Source organism: Nelumbo nucifera, chromosome 1 (genome assembly GCF_055504915.1).
Source record: "Nelumbo nucifera cultivar China Antique chromosome 1, China Antique-T2T, whole genome shotgun sequence".
NCBI classification, from domain to species: Eukaryota; Viridiplantae; Streptophyta; class Magnoliopsida; order Proteales; family Nelumbonaceae; genus Nelumbo; species Nelumbo nucifera.
The window spans coordinates 208589987-208609503 of NC_142649.1; the positions used below are offsets into that span (position 1 = coordinate 208589987).

General features: G+C 41.2%; 1 protein-coding gene across 1 annotated transcript in view; it reads right to left on the minus strand.

The window, feature by feature from the left end:
* The window catches only part of B73 (molybdopterin biosynthesis CNX1 protein / molybdenum cofactor biosynthesis enzyme CNX1 (CNX1)), a 132764-nt gene that overhangs the window by 55664 nt on the left and 57583 nt on the right, over positions 1–19517 (minus strand). The window contains exons 6-9 of the mRNA XM_088896028.1: positions 1954–2181; positions 1550–1740; positions 1276–1380; positions 889–1194 (exon numbers count right to left, since the gene is read on the minus strand). Coding sequence (XP_088752154.1) covers positions 889–1194; positions 1276–1380; positions 1550–1740; positions 1954–2181 — 830 coding nt within the window. The remainder of the gene's footprint in view (positions 1–888; positions 1195–1275; positions 1381–1549; positions 1741–1953; positions 2182–19517) is intronic.

Genomic DNA, 19517 nt, shown 5'->3' on the forward strand with positions numbered 1-19517 from the left:
TATACCACTCTTGGTCAAATAATCAATCTAGTCCTATGCAACTCAATGGGTACAAATTATGGGGAAATCCAGTCCCAAGGCAATTAAGGCTGCATTTGGATGCGATGTAAATTTTACATCGGTTCGGTTATGTGTTTGGAAAGAGGGTGTAATTATTATCGATGTAAAACTGCACTCCGGTTCAGTTTTGTATGCGTTTGGATGGAGTGTAGTTTTACGTCAATAATAGATGTAAAACCTCATCAGCTCTAAGGTTCTACATCGATAATCGAAATAAAAAATAAATCGATTTTATCGATGTAAAACTTTACACTCTTCCACCCATCACTATTTTCAAAAAAGCAACGGTCACTTCCTGGTTCAGTGTAAAATGTCATCAGTGTAATTTTACACTGATGGATACACTGATGACGTTTACACTGATTCCAAACGCAGCCTAAAGAACTTGCTCTGATGCCAGTTGAGATGCAGCAAGCTTACCTATTGTACTTGCAACTTAAAAATGCAAGTTGTGGAAAACCAATTTCATTCAAACTTCATTACTCTTTTAGCATTTTCTGTTCTGGTTCCAAGACTGGGCTCAAGAGGCCCATTGACCTTAAGCAGGAGGACTGGCCCCAAAAGCCTACATAAATAGGTTTAGTTGGGCTGAGCTTGAGGGATTGGACTGGACTCATGAGCCTTTCCACATCCCCTCACATTTGCAGAATAAGAACCAAGCTAGTCTAAATAATCAGGTTTAATGTAAAGAATGTTTCAGACACACACACACACAGAAACAAACAATTAGTGAGACAACTAATATAAAAATTTTGGATGCAAATGATCAAGTAAGATTGATTAAAAAAATTATGATCAAATAAGATAAAAAGTCATAAATTAGCATACCTCCGGTCAGGCCCTGCCCCAGATGCAACAGTATCACTCACAGTAAGAACAGCTACTCTAACCTCAGCTGCTTGTGATTCCTCAACTGTTTGTTTATGCGATATATGTTGGATGGAAATATTGGACTCCAATGCTAAAGGGTTATCACTCACAGGAAAGCCACTAATATCAGAAATAACAATGGCTGATACAGAAGTTCCCGCAGGAAGTACACTTCCTGTTGCTGGCAACTCCAACAGTGCATTTGCAGACTTCATGCTTAGAAGCCGGCTACTCATCTGATGACCAGTGCTTTCGGCAACAAAACTGAAGGAAACAAATAAGTTCAATCAGTTGCCTTTATGCATTTTGCAGGGGACAACATAGATTAAGGTGAATTTAATTTACCCTGGATTGCCAGATCCATCATTAACCCTCCATCGAATGATTGCACGATGAAATTCTGGTCGGACAGGATCTGTCTTAATGGGCTGTCCAAGGCGAGCATTCAATCTGCCCAACAAATAATTGAGTAAGGCAGAAGACCACCGCAATACATAAATATAAAATAAAGATATCTGGTCTTGTGTCAAAAGTCATGGATTAGTCCACTTTACCCCATCTATATGGTAGTGGCTGATGCACAGAAACCATTAAGTGCCTTTTTAGAAAATTTTCTTACCTTAGAAGGTGAGGATTTTCCCATCCAGAAAGGAGACGAATTGTCGGGACAACAAAGAGATGGAAACACACTAGACAGCTCACTGGATTTCCAGGTAAACCAAATGCAAGAATCTTCCTAGCTCCCTTTTCCTTTGTTGATTTTACTATAAGCTCAGCAAATGTTACAGGCTTGCCAGGTTTCATCAAAACCTGAGGATCAATAAATTGAAATTAACAAGAATAAAAATTTATCATCCAATCATTAGCATGTCAAGAAAAAAATATCCAATGGATTGTAATCTATTCCTATTTACTATATATGCACTGCTCCAGAAATCAATGTTCAAGAAATTACCATAATGAAATCTCAAGAAAAAATACCAAAAAAAAAAAGAAAAAACATAGATGAACACTTCAGTCTACCCTGTTGAAATATACTGTCCCTCGCTTTTTCAGCAAAGGCTTGACAAAATCCCTGTCACCCATGGAAACACCTCCAGAAGTTAAAAGAATGTCAATCTCAGAAGACATAGCACCATCCAAAATCCTCTCAAGATGTTCTTCGTCATCACGAGTAATACCCAGGTCAAGAACTTTGCATCCCTGCTGTACTGCAGCAGCCATTATCATAGAACGGTTTGAGTCCCTGATCTGCAAAAGATAACAAAATAATTAGTAACCATAAACTTAAGAGGAAATCCAAACCCAAAGTTGGTGCATTCTGTGATAAATCACAGTTTGGAATTCTTGAATGCAAAATTGTTATGACCAGATTACTAAATCTCTGTTCCTATGCTAGCTCCTGCACAGTCAACTAGAAACAATCAAATTACATAGATGATTGATTGAAATGCTTTATTATTTGGCAAGGTGCCAACTGGCTGGTTGGTAAGGTCTGCTGCAGGTTGTAGCGGAGACTTGGGGATCAAATCCTGCCTGCACTTGGGTTGGGGGTTTATGGGCTACCCCCTTGTTGAAGAGCAGCTACAAAGTAGAGCATAGTCTAAAGAAAACAACCTCTAGGGTGAGGAAAACTGGCATTTGCTCCTTCTATAGTCCCTAATCAACTACAAAGTAGAGCATAATCTAAAGAAAACAACCACTAGGGGGAGGAAAAAAACCTGTTTCTACCAGCAAGAGAACAGAATGCCTCACCTAGAAAGTAGAACTGAATATCATTTTTTTTTGTGATAAATGATAATTGTATTAATACAAAAAGAGGGAGAAATTCCCTCAAAGAAAAGTTCAATTATATCAGGAATTAAACACAAGAAATCTCACATCCTATACATATACAAAGATACCCTTCTACAATGGATGAGAACGATCAAGATGATTCTTCCTCATTCTCAAAGAACCGTTCAACCTAAAAGCTTAAGCTGTTACGTGAGGTCCCTGAAACGTGAAAGCCTATTGGGCTTGAAGTGTGGATAAGCACAGGCCCACCCAAACCTTGTGCTGAAATTTAATTAATTTAAATTGGGGCTATGAGGATTGAACACTAGACCATTTGGTCAAATAGGGTCTGATATCATCTCAAAGAACAATTCAACCTAAAAGATTAAACTGTTAGGTGAGGTACCCAGATAGTTTATATATATATATAAAAGGATTTTTATTAGAAAATGGAGAAAAAACAGTTACAAGTGTTCCAGGAGAGGCACAACCTGCGACCTATTTGCAATTGTGCACAATACAATTGTTCCCTATTTGCCCCTTGCTTTGGCTAAGCTATCGGCCATAGCATTAGCTAATCTCCTCATTGATTATATTCTGACACTCATATTCCTTGTCAGCTACTTGAACATTTTCAGTTCATTCTTGTAGCACCAGACCACACTCTCTGGGTTCTGTAGCCAGCCCACCACACCACCTTGGGGCTTGGAGTCACCCTCTATTTGTTTGCACTCCTACCTGTACTGCAAACTGTATTCCTTAGAGGGCAGCTAGTAATTCTGCCCTAGAGGAGTCCCCCACACGTAGAGGGCCAAAGTATTAGAGAGCCACATTACCACTTCCGTTCCTTATAACCCCCCTCCCACTCCCAGAGGGACCTGGGTTACCTTGACAGTTGCCATCAAAATTTAATATCACAAATCCTTCAGGAGGGGGTGCCCAGCTCATATACACCTTATTCTTCCTAGAGGAGCTACTTGCAAGTTGCAACTGCTGCCCAATGCCTCCAAAGATCATTGAAGGAGAATTACTGAAATAAATCCAAAGATTTTAGCCACAAGATAGCCCTATGTAAGATACACTCCTTAAATTCTTGCTTGCTTCTCTCCTCTTGAAAAATTTTGGCATTCCTTTCTTCCCACCCTGTCCAAAGCAAAGTTGCTCTTGCACACTTTCACATTAATCTTCCTCTTCGTTGGCGCCAAGCAAAGGTAGACGGATCAAAAAGCATGCTTACATCTGCTGGCCTATTCCACCTGCACCCAAAGATGAAGAAGAGCCATCCCACAAATCTGTAGTAACCTCACGGGAAATTAGTAAATGGTAACAATCCTCACCATGAGACCTGCAAAGAATACACCAGTTAGATGAAAGACAAAGATAAGGTCTTCTTTTTTGTAGATTATCCAGGGTGTTTACCTCTCATAAAACACTTCCCAACAGAAAGCCAAGATCTTAGGGGGAATAGGCCTGCACCAAACCTCCTAAAAAGGGAAGACTAGTTGAGATTCAAAATGACAAAGGGCCTTTAAGAAGGAAGCACAAGAGAACTAACCCAAGGGAAAAGGTGTCCAAATTCATTTGTTTGGCTCAGAAGAATCCAAACAAACTTTTTCAAGAAGGCTCAAAAGGCTGGTTAGACTCTCAATCTCTTAATCCCTTAAAACCTCTATGAAATCCAACATCCTAAACTGGTGCCAAAGGAGATTCCAAGGGGAATTTTGACACAGCCTTTTGAGCCTTTTCAATCATTGAAAGAGGTCCTTTAAAGGAGTTTCTTTGACCCAGGTATCTTCCCAAAGAAGAACTGAATTACCATTGGACACATCATACCTAATAAAATTGCGAAGTTGGGGGAAATACTGTGAATTGCCTCCCAGGGTGTTGCCAAAGTTACCGCCGAGATACCCTAGCATCTCACCCATTCTTTGAGTGACCATGGACACTTCCTACCACCTCATGCCACAATCTCTCTCTCTCTCTCTAGAGGCCACCTCCACAACCACTTCCCTATAAGTGTCATATTCTTTTGCCTAATATTCCCTATTCCCAAATCTCCCTCTTTACTTTTACACACCACCTCCCACTTTAGAAGATGATCATTTCTACCTTCCCCCAGTTCCCAAGGAAACTCCTCATCAACCTCTCTAGTTTATTAGCTTCCCTAGAAGGAATCCTAAAGACAGACAGAAAAAAAGGTTGGTAAGTTAGCAAGGGTAGCTCTAAACAATGCAATTCACCTCCAAAAGAAATATAACTCTTCTTCCACGAGGTCAATCTCTTTTCAATTTCAAGCTTCTCTACAATCGGGCGCCAAAAGCTACTCTCCCTAGGGTTTTCCCATAATGGAAGTCCCAAGTAGGTCATAGGCCAATTAGAGATAGAGCATTCTAAACATCCAACAATCTATTTCCCAAATTTACCCCTACTACACTACTCTTCTCAAGGTTGACTCTCAAATTGGAGATCCTTTCAAATCTTTCCACCCCTTTACAATGTTCTCCCTATCAGCCTTTGAGATCATTTGACTAAGCACATATGCTAGTAAAGGTAACAAGGAAGGGTGAGAGAGGATCTCCTTGCCTTACACCCCTACATGTTAGAAAGAAATCCTTTGCCACTCCATTAACCAAGATAGAGAAGTGGCTAAAACTGACACAACCATGAATCCATTTACATCACCTTTCTCCAAGCCCACAGTTTCTCAACACTTGTGAAAGGAAATGCCAATCCACCAAATCATAGGCTTTTTCCATATCTAGTTTACAAACAAAGCCTTTCTTCTTAGATCTTCTCGTGTCCTCCAGGCACTCATTAGCTACCAGAATTTGGTCTGTAATTTGTCTCCCCTTTACAAAGGTCCCATGAAATTTGCTGATTAAGGGAGAACTTCTTTGATCCTCAAAGACAGTACCCGAATAGGTTTGTATTCTCCAACACCCATCATCTCCTAAAGTGGCCTTGTTTAAGACCAGCAAACTCTTTAAGCTCAAAGCCCAATGCATAATACTCCTCTCAATATTACCAATCCTAGCTTCCTTTGTACCAATCTTCCCCTAAAAAATTCTGCTATTTTGCTCTGTTCAGATTGTCCAACAAAGTGCAAAAGACAGCAGATTCCGAATGATTATCCCCTGTTTCCAACAACCTTTCAACTGTTAAAATACAGTTTTGTTCTAGGGTTATTTTAGTCTTTTCCCTTTTTTTAAATCAGTGTTTTGTCTCTATTCTTAAGTATCTGTATACAGGGGTAGTATTGTAATTTTACTTTTCATTATGTATTAAACATACAGGGTGGCAGTTCTCTCTCTCGATAGAGACTAGTTAACCCTATTCTGTTCGACTTCTTCTCCATCTCTTCTCCTTCTAGGCTCATATCAGTAGTTTCTGTTTATTTATTTAATTAAATACAGTCCTGATAACGTGGTATCAGAGCTTGGTTGATAAAGTTTCTTGACTGCATCAGTGAAGGACGTCTGGAACTGGTTTGGCTGAGGTTTTCTGCTAATACGAGAAGAAAGGAAAGGGAAGAACCTAAAAGGATTGATCGCCTAGAAGGTTAGGAGGCTTCTATGCCATAAGTTGCTTCGTTGGTTGACTGTTTAATGGTGTTTTAGACCCCCTCTACTCGGCAGTTCGAAAAGGGACTGTGAATGTGAAGTTTGGTTGATTGATATCTGTGGTTGATGTGTTTGGTGGGTAGTTCACTGTGAACCGTGAGGCTAGTTGACTCATAGAAGGAGTTCTTATGTTGATGTTCCAGGTTTAGGAGTTGCGGCTATGCTGTTGAAGTTTCAGAACCATTAAATAAGTCAGTTGAGTGCTGTTGTTGAGTCGGGAAGGTGTTCAACTTGGGAGAGTGTTGCAGAAATAACTGATGGCAGCTTCTGGCAGTTAATACAAAACAAGTGTGATGGTACAACGTGATTTCATGGTTGTACAGATGACGTCAGTTAAACTTAATGGTACCAACTACATACCATAGGCGAAGTCAGTTGAGGTAAATTTGACGGCGAGAGGAAAGTTAAAAGATATTAAAGAAAATAAACCAGACCCGGGAGCTGTAGGGTATAAAGATTGGATCCAAGAGAATGCACAAATTGTGGCATGTCTTTGGAACAGTATGGAACCTCATATCAGTGTGAACTTGATGTTTTTGATACTATGAAAGAAACTCGGGAACATGCTAAGCAGTTGTATTCAGGACAAGACAATGTAACTAGAATCTATCAATTGTATCAGGAGTATTTTCAACTACAGCAAGGTGATAGGAGTGTGGAAGAGTACTATGCTTGCTTGAAGAGTTTGCGGAATGAATTGGATTCATATCAACCCCTTTCAATTGATCTCAAAGTGCAAAAACAACATTTTCTTTCCAGATTGAGGTCTGAATTCAAACCGGTGTGTGCCCATTTAGGTACCAGTGATATACCTACACTATTTGAAGTTTTCTCTAGAGTAAGAAGGGCTACGAGTCCACATACAGATAGCTCTCCAGTATTAGAGAAGTTTTCCCTAGCTGCAACCAGAGGTGGTAGAGGTGGCTCACGTGGTAGAAGCAGCTATCCCAGGTCACAGTGGTAGTAGAGTAGAGATGGGAATTTTAGAGGTCGTGGTGCTAGTGTTGCTGGTCGAGGAATGACCAAAGAATGCAACTATTGTGGACGGGAAGGACATACTATGAACTACTATTATGGTTTGCATGGCCCACCATCTACTTGGGTCAATCATGCTACTGTAGAAGGAGATAGTGGTGCTACAGGAGATGACTCCACTGCTTTAGATACTAGGAAGGAGAAGGAAATGGTTTCCATCACTCGAGAAGAGTATGAAAAACTTCATCTTCTTCTTTCAGCAATACTGCAACTCTTGCAAAGTCAAGTACAACATGTCTTGTTTCCTCTTTTAAACCATGGATTATTGAATCTGGGGCCTCAGATCACAGTCTGGGTCCTCAGACCTATTTGCATCTTTATCCCCTCCCTCTACCGCCCAATCGGTTACTCTAGCTGATGGCACTACCCCTCTTGTTTCTAGTACCGATGATGTTACTTTACATTTTGATTTCACTTTACCATTGGTTCTATATGTTCCTAAATTTCCCTTTAGTCTTCTTGACAGTAAAGCCGACTAGAAATAAGAGAGAGAAGGGAAAAGAAGAAGAGAGAACGGCGACAATGGAATGGTTCTGGTGGCGCCATATTCTATTAATACTTATAGGGCATCTAAAATAAAAGGGAAAAAGACCCTTGTGCCCCTGCTATAAATAAAGTACAATAACAGAATAAAAAAAGACTTTAAACCAACCAAACGGACCCTAACAAGATAGAAAATAATAAACAAGAAATAAAATAAACTATTTCAACACTTCCCCTCAAGTTGGAGCATAGATGTCAATCATGCCCAACTTGTCACACAAATCATTATGCCACACGTGATGAAGACCCTTGGTGCAGATGCTTGCAAGTTGTTCTTCTGAGCTGACATATGGAGTGCACACTTCTCCACTCACAAGTGTTTCTCTAATAAAATGCTTGTCCACTTCAATGTGTTTCGTCCTATCATGGAGGACTGGATTAGCAGCAATGTTGATAGCAACTTTATTGTCGCAATAGAGTGACATAGGGTTGTTAACTGCACAACCCAGTTCACCTAACAGGTTTCTTATCCACATGATTTCAGCAACTCCATGAGACATAGCTCTGTATTCTGCTTCAACACTGGATCTAGCCACCACACTTTGCTTCTTACTTCTCCATGTGACTAAGTTTCCTCCTACAAAGGTACAATACCCATTGGTAGACTTTCGGTCATCGACTTCCCCTGCCCAATCAGCATTAGTATATACTTCCACCTTTATGTCCATGTTTTTGGAACAACAAACCAGCTCCTAAAAACTTCTTGAGGTATCTAAGGATCCTCTCTGCAGCTTCAAAGTGAGTTGTCTTAGGACTGTGCATGAACTGACTAAGGACACCCACTGCATAAGCAATATTAGGCCTGGTCATAGACAAATATAAGAGTCTCCCTACAAGTCTCTGAAACTTCTTCACATCTTTCAAGAACTCCCCCTGACTGTCTCCCAGCTGATGGCTAGGCTCAATTGGTGAGTCAATTGGTTTCACCCCTAGCGTGCCTATATCTTCTAGTAGATCTAGTACATATTTCCGTTGGGAAATAAAGATGCTCTTTTAAGAGCGGGCAACTTCAATTCCAAGGAAATAACATAAGGGTCCTAGATCTTTCACCTTGTTAGTGTCGAGTATGTAGGGGTAATTTTGTCTTTGTGCTTGTGTTTAGGTGTTGATGTGTAAGTTTATGTTAGATTTAATGTCCCTAACTTAAGTAGGGGCATATGTGACTTTTCCACATTATTTTGGTAATATAAAATGCATCTGGCCGAATGGGAGAGAGAACATTTTCTCTCATTCGAACCAGAATCTTTTCTCCTTGTTTCTCCTCTGCTCTTCTCCTTTCTCCCTTTCTCTCCTTCTCTCTTCTCTCTCTCTTCCTTGATTGTTATCAGTCTAACAGGCAAACCGAACACTAACATGGTATCAGAGCTAAAATGAGCAAATCGGATCTGCCCAGAATTTTGTTATCTACACACCCAACCTAGGGTTTTCTCTTATTTTCTTCGCCATCAGCTAGAGAAAAGGGACAGGGCTGAAAAGGAGTGATCGCCCTCTTCCCTTGGAGATTTCTAAGCCTCCAGTTGTGGTGTTTGTGGTCGGTTGCTGCAGTTTCTAAGAAGCCCTCCCCTAATCGATGAAGAGAAGAGGTTTTATGCATTTTTTTTGTGTGAATCAAATGAGAAATCTATTTCAGACTGTATGGTGGGATTTCAGATTGTAGTGTGCTAGGGTTTGTGCACCCTTCAGTGTGATTCGAAGGGGGGGTGTTCCTCAAACAGTGTTGGGAAGTTTCAGGCAATCGTGGAGTTGGGTTTGTGGTGTAAAGAGTGCAATTTGCAGCAGTAGTAAGTGCTGAAATCAGGGTGTAGTGTGATCTAGTGTGCAGTTTGCCGAATTCAGCAATATCAAAATTCAGCAATGGGAGACAACAGTGATAGCAAGACTAGTGTGATGGTCCCTACTGACTACCTGAATGCTCAAATGACCTCCACTAAGCTGAATGGAGAAAATTATGTACCTTGGGCCAAATCTGTAGAAGTCTTTCTTAAGGCAAAGAAGAAGGTGAAGCACATAAGGGATGAAAAACCTTCCACCGATTCTCCTGAGTATGATGATTGGGAGCAAGCAGATGCACAGATCATCATATGGTTATGGAATAGTATGGAACCCAAGATTAGTGTAAATTTCATGTTCCTTGATACTGGCAAAGAAGTGTGGGACCATGCTAAGAAGTTGTATTTGGGTCAAGACAACACAACCAGAGTATATCAGTTGTACTAGGAATACTTTAATCCACAACAGGGTAATCAGAGTCTTGAGAAGTACTATGCTAGTATGAGAAACATTCGTAATGAATTGAATGTTTATCACCCCCTCACTTCTGATGTCAAAATTCAGCAACAACAGAGAGAACTCGATGTGACTCGGTTTTTGGTGGGGCTGAAATCTGAATATGAACCAGTGCGGGCTCAGATACTAGGAGGGTCAGCTCTCCCTTCCTTAGAAGAGGTGTTTGCTCGACTCAGGAGGATTTCCATTGGATCTACCGAGAACCCTAATATTTTCGATAGATCAGCCCTAGCAGTTGAAAGAATGGTAGGATCCATTGTATGGACGCCAAAAAGATTGCGGAATGGGTGGGCAAATTTCAAAAAAAAATCCTACCTTCTTCAAACTGGGAATCATATTCCCTAAATTTAGAATACAATATTCAAGGATCCTACTTGAATCATAACCGAACCAGATCTGAACCAAAAGCCAAGGGAGGAATTATACCTGATCCAGAGAAGCAGTATCTCCCAAAGTTGGTGTTCACGCCCAAAAAAGACACCAAGATCCGCTCCTGCTGAAGATGACACAACAATCTGTAGAACGGAACCAGCAAAGTGCGTCCTACACACTGAATCCTTCACAAGAATCCTCTGGAAACACTGAGTACCGAATCTTTTCAGTTTCTTCTGCAAAACTGATATCAAGAACTGATTTCTTGATTTCTTTTATCAAAGATCGAATCTTTTCAGAGAATGGCGGTAGCTGGAGAAGAACTCCTGAGATGAAGATGGCGAATGCTGCTTCTCTTCTCTCTGGAGTGTATGAGATCCTATCTCAATTCGCAGGAAGATTTTCTTGCTCAAAACCCTAGGTTCGAATTTTGTTAATTCTCTTAGGATTTCTCCTCTTTCTTCTTGATTAGGAAATCTCCTAATCCTATTAGGAGTTATCCCAATCCAAATCAGCATTTGGATAGGGGATGATCTTAATCCTATCTGTAGATTAGGTTAGCTTACTCCTGCTCTTATCAGGAGATTACCATATTCAAATCAGATTCGAATTTGGTCTCCTAGAGTGGATTAGGTTGAAGGCCCAATCCTTTTGCTAACCTTAATCTCAGATCCGCCCCATAAGTGGGTGATCATATCAGCCCAGTTCGAAACGGGCTTTTGGCCCATTAAGTAATCAGTGCTCAATTGGTTTCCAATCTGCTGCCCAGTTGGGCTTCTTTGTATGGCGTGGGACCCAAGCATTGATCTACACACCAGCAACATGGGTTCGGCCCAGCCTTTATTACAAGGCCTAGCCGAATTCACTGAGAATCTCACTGAACCACTGAGCCCATCACATGGACCCTATGGGCCCAACACTTACACTAAGTGGTCCCTGGGCCAAGCGATCTTATAAAAACCCAGGGACTGTGGGCAGGTGCAAAAGTAGCCCATCAGGTATTATCCTAAATGGCCTTACACTTAACCTCTCAGCCCATAATGATCAAGCACTGCCCGACAAAAGAGGACCTCTCCCACGGCTGCAAGGAACAATGTTGCACTCTCTTCTCACATGGATCCCGGGAATTAAAACCATTTGCAAACAACTTGAAAACGAAAATACCTATATATCATATATATAAATTTTGCAAAACAAAAATTCCAACGATTGAAATCAACTGCCGGCAATTTGGTTTCCATCAGAGAGAGTGCATTCCCGATCATTACCTTTGTCCGACAAAAGGGGCTGATCCTATCACTATGATCACCCACTCAGATGAATTCTCAGACTGTCCCAACATACCCAGGTTTTGACCCCCGCTAAGGATCTCATTGATTGGCATATCAAAGACAGCCCAATCCGACACCTAGTGAAGTATCATAATCGAGTCTAGGGGTCAGGTGTAACTTTCTAGTTTTGCCCATTTGTTTCTAAGGTCCAGAGCAATACTAGAAATCTAGTCCGGTTCAAAGATTCGAGTAATCACATACTACATGTGCCTTGGGTCTTACCCTGGTGGCCGAGACAGGCCATCCCAACACTTGGCAGCACACCAGTATCAGCCTTGGCAGGATAAATCTCCCCAGACTTATCCAATGGCTGTGAACATTTAAAACTAACACGAGTCTCATTAAGTGCCCAGATTTAGGGTCTTACACAGAATCATACCATACAACATGAATCAAACATGCACTTTATTTATTTACACTAAATGTCAAAAGTACATCAAATCAGATTGAAGCTAAGGGCATACAAAACTGCCTAACAGCAGTATCTAGAGGTCGTGGTGTTAGAGGTGGAGCTTGGGGAGTTCAGTCTAGCTGTAGTGGTAGTAGTGGACCGGCATATGGCCGAAGTGGTGGTAGTGGACGTACATATAACCGTGGTCGTGGTTGTACTAGAGGTCGAGATTTAGGGGGAGCCCGTGGTAGAGGACGTAGTTCGGGTCCAAGGAGGTGTACACACTGTGGTATGGATGGACATACCATCAATTATTGCTATGACTTGCATGGTCCACCTTCAACTTGGGCCAATTATGCCGTGACCAGTGACGGTAGCTTCAGACAGGAGAGCCATTTAGCCGATCAGGTACCTCCTACATCCACAGATGCTGCTGGTAAGGAGATGATGAGTATTCCCTGTGATGAGTATGAGAGGTTAGTACAGGCCACATCTCAACAGAACACGGCCACTCTCACACACTCAGGTATGGCTTGTCTGGCATCCACACCCCATCCCTGGATTATTGATTCTGGAGCCTCCGATCACATGACTGAAACTCTAGGTGTGCTTTCTTCCCACTCTCATTGCTCAACATCACAATCTGTTACCCTTGCTAATGGTTCCACATCCTCCATTTGTGGTGTTGGTAATGTTGACTTGGACCCTATATCCCTATCCTTAGTTTTGTATGTCCCTAAATTTCCTTTTAATCTTATGTCTGTTAGTAAGTTGACCAAGTCTCTTAATTGCTCCATTACCTTTTACCCCTCTTCGTGTGTTTTTCAACATCTCAAGACGGGGATGAAGATTGGTAGAGGGCATGAAGCTGGTGGATTGTATTATCTTGATGGTGGTGGAAGTACGTCAACAGCTCTCCAATCGTCCCTCTCTCCTCTCCAGTGGCACTGTCGATTTGGTCATCCTTCACTGAAAGTTTTGAAGTCTTTGGTTCCTTCATTAAGTCATCTTTCTATTTTGGATTGTGAGTCGTGTCAGTTGGGGAAACATCATCGTGTTCCCTTTAGTCCTAGAGTTGATAATCGTGTATTGAGTCATTTTTCTTTGGTTCATTCAAATGTTTAGGGTCCTTATAAAGTGATGTCATACAATGGATATAAATATTTTGTCATTTTTGTTGATGATTATTCAAGGATGATGTGGCTCTATTTAATGAAAGAAAGAAGTGAATTGTTTACTATTTTCCAAAAGTTTTATGCTGAGATTCGCAACCAATTTGGTGTTCACATTAAAATTTTTCGTTATGATAATGGCCGTGAATATCTCTCTTCATCATTTCAGGACTACCTAGACCAACATGGCATTATCCATCAGACTTCATGTACCTACACTTCTTGGATACAGCTCGGTCCCTCGTGCATCACATGAATGTTCCCAAATCCTTTTGGAGTGATGCAGTGCTTACTTTCTGCTTCTTGGTTAACTGGATGCCCACGTCAATCCTTGAGGGTCATTCCCCATTCACCACATTGTTTCCTACCTTGTCTCCATTTCCTATCTCTCCTCGAGTTTTTGGATGTGTTTGTTTTGCTCATAATCCGGGGCCAGGAATGGACAAGTTAGATGCACGGTCTATTAAGTGCATCTTCCTTGGCTATTCCCGGACTCAGAAAGTGTATAAGTGTTATCACCCTAGCTTTCGACGTTCCTTTGTATGTGCTGATGTTACTTTCTTTGAGTCTACTCCATTCTTCTTGGGGTCCGGTGATGTTTCTTCCTCCTCATCACCTCCTCCCCTTCCTCTTCCAATTGTGGACTCTGTTCCTCTTGTTCCCGCAGTGACCAAGTCTTTGCCTCTGGTGCCACGGTAAGGTGTGTTGGCTACTAAAGGCCATTTGTGGGCTTAAACAGTCTCCTCGAGCATGGTTTGGCAGATTTAGTGAGGTAGTAAAGAAGTTTGGTATGAAACAGTGCCAAGTTGACCATTCCGTCTTCAGTCATGACTCTCAGGCAGGGAAGATCCTATTAGTGGTGTATGTAGATGATATTATCATTACCGGGAATGAGAAAATGGGCATTGACAGGTTAAAGATCTTTCTGCAGGATCATTTTTAGACAAAGGACCTTGGTAAATTGAAATATTTCTTGGGGATATAAGTAGCAAGGTCCAAGCATGGTATTAACTTGTGTTAGAGGAAATATGCTCTTGATTTGCTTGAAGAAACAGGTTTGTTAGGTGCTAAACCAACTAAAACTCCTATGGAAACAAACACTAAGCTGAGCAGTGATATGGGTGCAGTGTTTGAAGACCCTGGCAGATACCGGCGGCTGGTAGGTAAACTGAACTACCTAACCATCACTCGGCCAGACATTTCATTCGTAGTTAGTGTGGTAAGTCAGTTCATGCAGAAACCTCTGGTTCCACATTGGGATGAGGTTATAAGGATTGTGAGGTATTTAAAGGGGGCTCCTAGTCGCGGTTTGATATACAGAAGTGGTGGAAAACTTGAAATAGAAGGATATACTGATGCTAATTGGGCCGGTTCTATATCTGATAGGAGATCTACCACAGGCTATTGCACTTTTCTTGGGGGTAATCTGGTGACATGGAAAAGCAAGAAGCAGACAGTTGTGGCAAGAAGCAGTGCAGAGGTAGAATATAGAGCTATGGCACATACTACTTGTGAATTAGTGTGGCTAAGGAACCTTCTACAGGAGATGGGATACACTGTTGATACTCCAATGAAGCTCTACTGTGACAATCAGGTTGTAGTTCACATTTCCTCTAATCCGGTGTTTCATGAGAGAACCAAACACATAGAGGTTGACTGTCAATTTGTTAGAGAGAAGGTGTTGAGTGGAGTGATAGACACTACATATGTCAACACAGGGAGCCAGTGGGCAGATTTGTTTAGTAAAGGGTTGTGTCGGGGGAGAGTAGACTACATATGTAACAAGCTGGGATTATATGATATATACTCTCCAGCTTGAGGGGGAGTGTTAGTGTCGAGTATGTAAGGGTAATTTTTTCTTTGTGCTTGTGTTTAGGTGCTGATGTGTAAGTTTATGTTAGATTTAGTGTCCCTAACTTAAGTAGGGGCATATGTGGCTTTTCCACATTATTTTAGTAATATAAAATACATCTGGCCGAATGGGAGAGAGAACTTTTTCTCTCATTCGAACAAGAATCTTTTCTCCTTGTTTCTCCTCTGCTCTTCTCCTTTCTCCCTTTCTCTCCTTCTCTCTTCTCTCTCTCTTCCTTGACTGTTATTAGTCTAACAGGCAGACCGAACACTAAAACACCTCAAATTGAGTGGCTAAGAATTTCTTTAGTTTCTGTATTTCAGTCTCCCAGTCTCTTGTGATCACTATGTCATCCACATACACAATTAAAGCTGCAATTTTCCCATCACCTTTCTTCACAAACAGAGTGTGGTCTGACTGGCATTGTTTGAACCCCATCCGGTGAACTACCAAGTGGAACTTACTAAACCAGGCCCGAGGTGATTGTTTCAACCCATATAAAGATTTTTTTAACCTACACACCTTCTACTCACTGCCTTTGGCACAAAAACCTGGAGGTTGAGTCATGCACACTTCCTCTTCTAAGTCATCATTCAAGAAAGCATTCTTAATGTCCAACTGGTGAAGTTCCCAGTCAAGATTTGCTGCCAATGAGAGAAGAATCCTGATAGAATTCATCTTGGAGACTGGAGCAAATGTCTTTGCATAGTCTACTCCATATACCAGTGTAAAACCATTTGCCACCAATCTGGCCTTGTACCTTTCAACAGTTCCATCAGCCTTATGCTTCACTGTGAACACCCACTTGCATCCCACTAGTTCCTTCCCTTCAGGAAGATCCACCAACTCCCAAGTGCCATTTTTGTGCAATGCATCAGTTTCTTCCTTCATTGCATTTGTCCATTCAGGTTTGGATAAAACTTCTACCACATTCTTAGGAATAGAAACACTGTCAATGGAAGAAAGGAATGCACGATATGAAGGTGAAATATGGTCATAGGACACAAAGTGAGAGATAGGATGATTAGTAGTACATGACCTAACACCCTTTCTCTTAGCAATAGGAACATCAAGATCATTAATGATAGGGGAATCAACATTGTGAGGTTCAGGCATATCAATAGGAACAAGTGTACCTGGTTGATGAAGAGGATCTACCTCTGGAGAATCCGATGATGTTGGTTGCATAGTTTTAGGTTCCACAGCTCTTGAACTCTGTTTGCTCTTGTGGGGGCAAAGAAAGACACGGAATGGAGAAGGATCAAGAAGAAGAGGTAATTGAGTATTAGCCTGGGTGTGTTTCTCCTCAACCCTACTCTCCCCCTGAGGAGAAACCGAAAAGAAAGGTTTACTCTCAAAGAAGGATACATCTATAGAGACAATAGTACTTGCATGAGGTGGGACCATAGCAACGATAACCCTTTTGAGATAAAGGATAACCAAGGAAAACACAAGGAGTAGCACAAGGATCAATTTTACCGAGAGTAGGGGGCAAGTCATGAACAAAACAACGACACCCAAAAACACGCATTATAATGAGGGACAATGGAGCTGTAGGAAACAAAAGTTGATGTGAGGCCTTATACTCTAGTAACCGAGATAGCATATGGTTGATGATGTATGTAGCACACAGAAAGCATCCATCCAAAAGCGTTTCGGAACACTCACATGGAGTAATAAACCACGAGCTACTTTGAGAAGGTGACGGTTATTCCTTTCAGCAACACTGTTTTGCTAGGGTGTCCTAGCACAAGAGCTTCGATGAAGAGATCCACACAAAGCAAGGAACTCTGTGATATCAGTATGGAAATATTCTTTTGCATTGTCCAACTGGAAAATATGAATTTTAGTTTGGAATTGAGTGAAAATCATGCATTGAAAGTCTTTCACAATTTTGGGCACTTCATCTCTAGATCGCATAGGGTAAACCCAAGTATATCTAGAGTAGAGTCATCAATCAAAGTAATGAAGTACTTATGTCCAACCTCAGTAGGTAGAGTAACGGGGCCCCAAACATCAGAATAGACAATACGAAACGGAAATTCAAATCTTTTATTTCTCAAAGGAAAAGAACTTCTACAATGTTTGCTCAATTGGCATGTCTGACACTACAACTTACTAACTGACAAAGACTTAAATAATTCTAGAAACATAACTTTTAATGACTCAGAAGAAAGACGACCAAGACGATTGTGCCATAAGTAGGCTTGACTCTCACTGGACGAACTCAAGGACTCTGTAGCCACAAGACCAGCTTTATTCTCCAACACGTAGAGACCATCCACTATGCTTCCTCTACCAATCATCTTCCCCGAGGCCAAATCCTAAAACACACATGAAGACGAAAAGAAAGTAATTGAACAGTTCAAGGAGTGAGTAATACTACTAATGGAGAGCAAATTTATAGGCAATTTAGGAACATGCAACACATTAGAGCATAAGGCTGAATGGAAGAGATATGGTTCCTTGGCTGGCTATGGTGAAGAATGAACCATCAGCCAATCTCACTGTATCACTCCTAGAGAGGAGGTTACATGCCTGAAATAAATTTGACTTACTAGTCATGTGGTTTAAGGCTCCAAAGTCATTTGTCCAAGGGGAATCAGATGTATGAGATGACACATAGAAAGCAGTGGCAGTATTACCTGATGTAGATGCAAAGGAGGTATAAGGAGTAGGACCAGAATCATCTGGTGAAGAGTCCTACCATATAACTCCAAATGGTCACGAAAGGAATTGATAATCTCTTATGGTCAGAACTAGGGTGGCTTTCCTAAGTTACCATGGGACTAGTCTCTTGAGATGCCATATTAGCTGAGTTATACTTTTTCTGATTCTGTTAGATTGGTTTCTTACCCTAATCAGTTGTAGACTTTTTACCCAATTCCTGTGCCCATTTAGGTTTTCCATGGAGGTCCCAACATGTATCTCTAGTGTGCCTTGTCTTCTGACAATGAGTGCACCAAAGTTTAATCTTGTCATCCACCCTCTTTTGAGAATCACCCTTCTTAAAGGAGCCTCTGACATTAGAATTTGTACTTCCTCGGATAGCTAGGGCAACTGGCTCCCCCTCTACACAATTCATCACACTTCTACATTAGAATTTGTACTTCCTCTGAGAGACTCCTCTCCCCCTGCTTGCAAGTAGAGGATTCAGCTTGCAGTTGATATATCTTGGCATAGTGTCTCTGCTCTGAATAGGTGGACTTCGCTTGTTCCCATATCTCACAAGCAGTTTCAGCCCACATAAAAGTCTTTCTTGTGGCAGCATGGAAACCAAGAGCAATGACATCACCATACTATTTTCTTGATTCCACCTATCATATTCAGCAGTTCCATTCTTCAGTTCCTTCACTTTCCAATTAATATATCATATTTTCCCCCTAGCAATTGAAAGAATGGTAGGATCCATCTGATGGACGCCATGAAGGTTGCGGAATGGGTGGGCGAATTTAAAAAATTTTCCTACCTTCTTCCAACTGGGAATCATATTCCCTAATTTAAGAATACAATATTCAAGGATCCTACTTGAACCATAATCGAACCAGATCTGAACCAAAAGGGATGGGAGGAATTATACCTGATCCAGAGAAGCAGTATCTCCCAAAGTTGGTGTTCACGCCCAAAGAGGACACCAAGATCCGCTCCTGCTAAAGATGACAGTTGTATGTGGAACGGAACCAGCAGAGTGCATCCTACACATTGAATCCTTCGCACGAATCCACTGGAAACTCTGAGCACCAAATCTTTTTAGTCTTTTCTGCAAAACTGATGTCAAGAACTGATTTCTTGATTTCTTTCTTCTTCAAAGATCAAATCTTGTAAGAAAGAATGGCGGCGGCTGGAAGAGAACTCCTGAGACGAAGATGACTGAATTGCTTCTCTTCTCTCTGGAATGTGTATGAGATTTGATCTCAATTCGCAGAATGATTTCTTGCACACAACCGTAGGTTCGAAATCTGATTATTTTCTCTTAGGGTTTCTCCTCTTTTCTTCTTGATTAAGAAACCTCCTAATTAGGAGTTATCCCAATCCAAATCAGTATTTGGATAGGGGATGATCTTAATCCTATCTACAGATTAGGTTAGCTTACTCCTGATCTTATCAGGAGGTTACCAGATTCAAATCTAATTTGAATTAGGTCTCCCAGAGTGGATAAGGTTAAAGGCCCAATCCTTTTGCTAACTTCAATCCCAGATTCGCCCCATA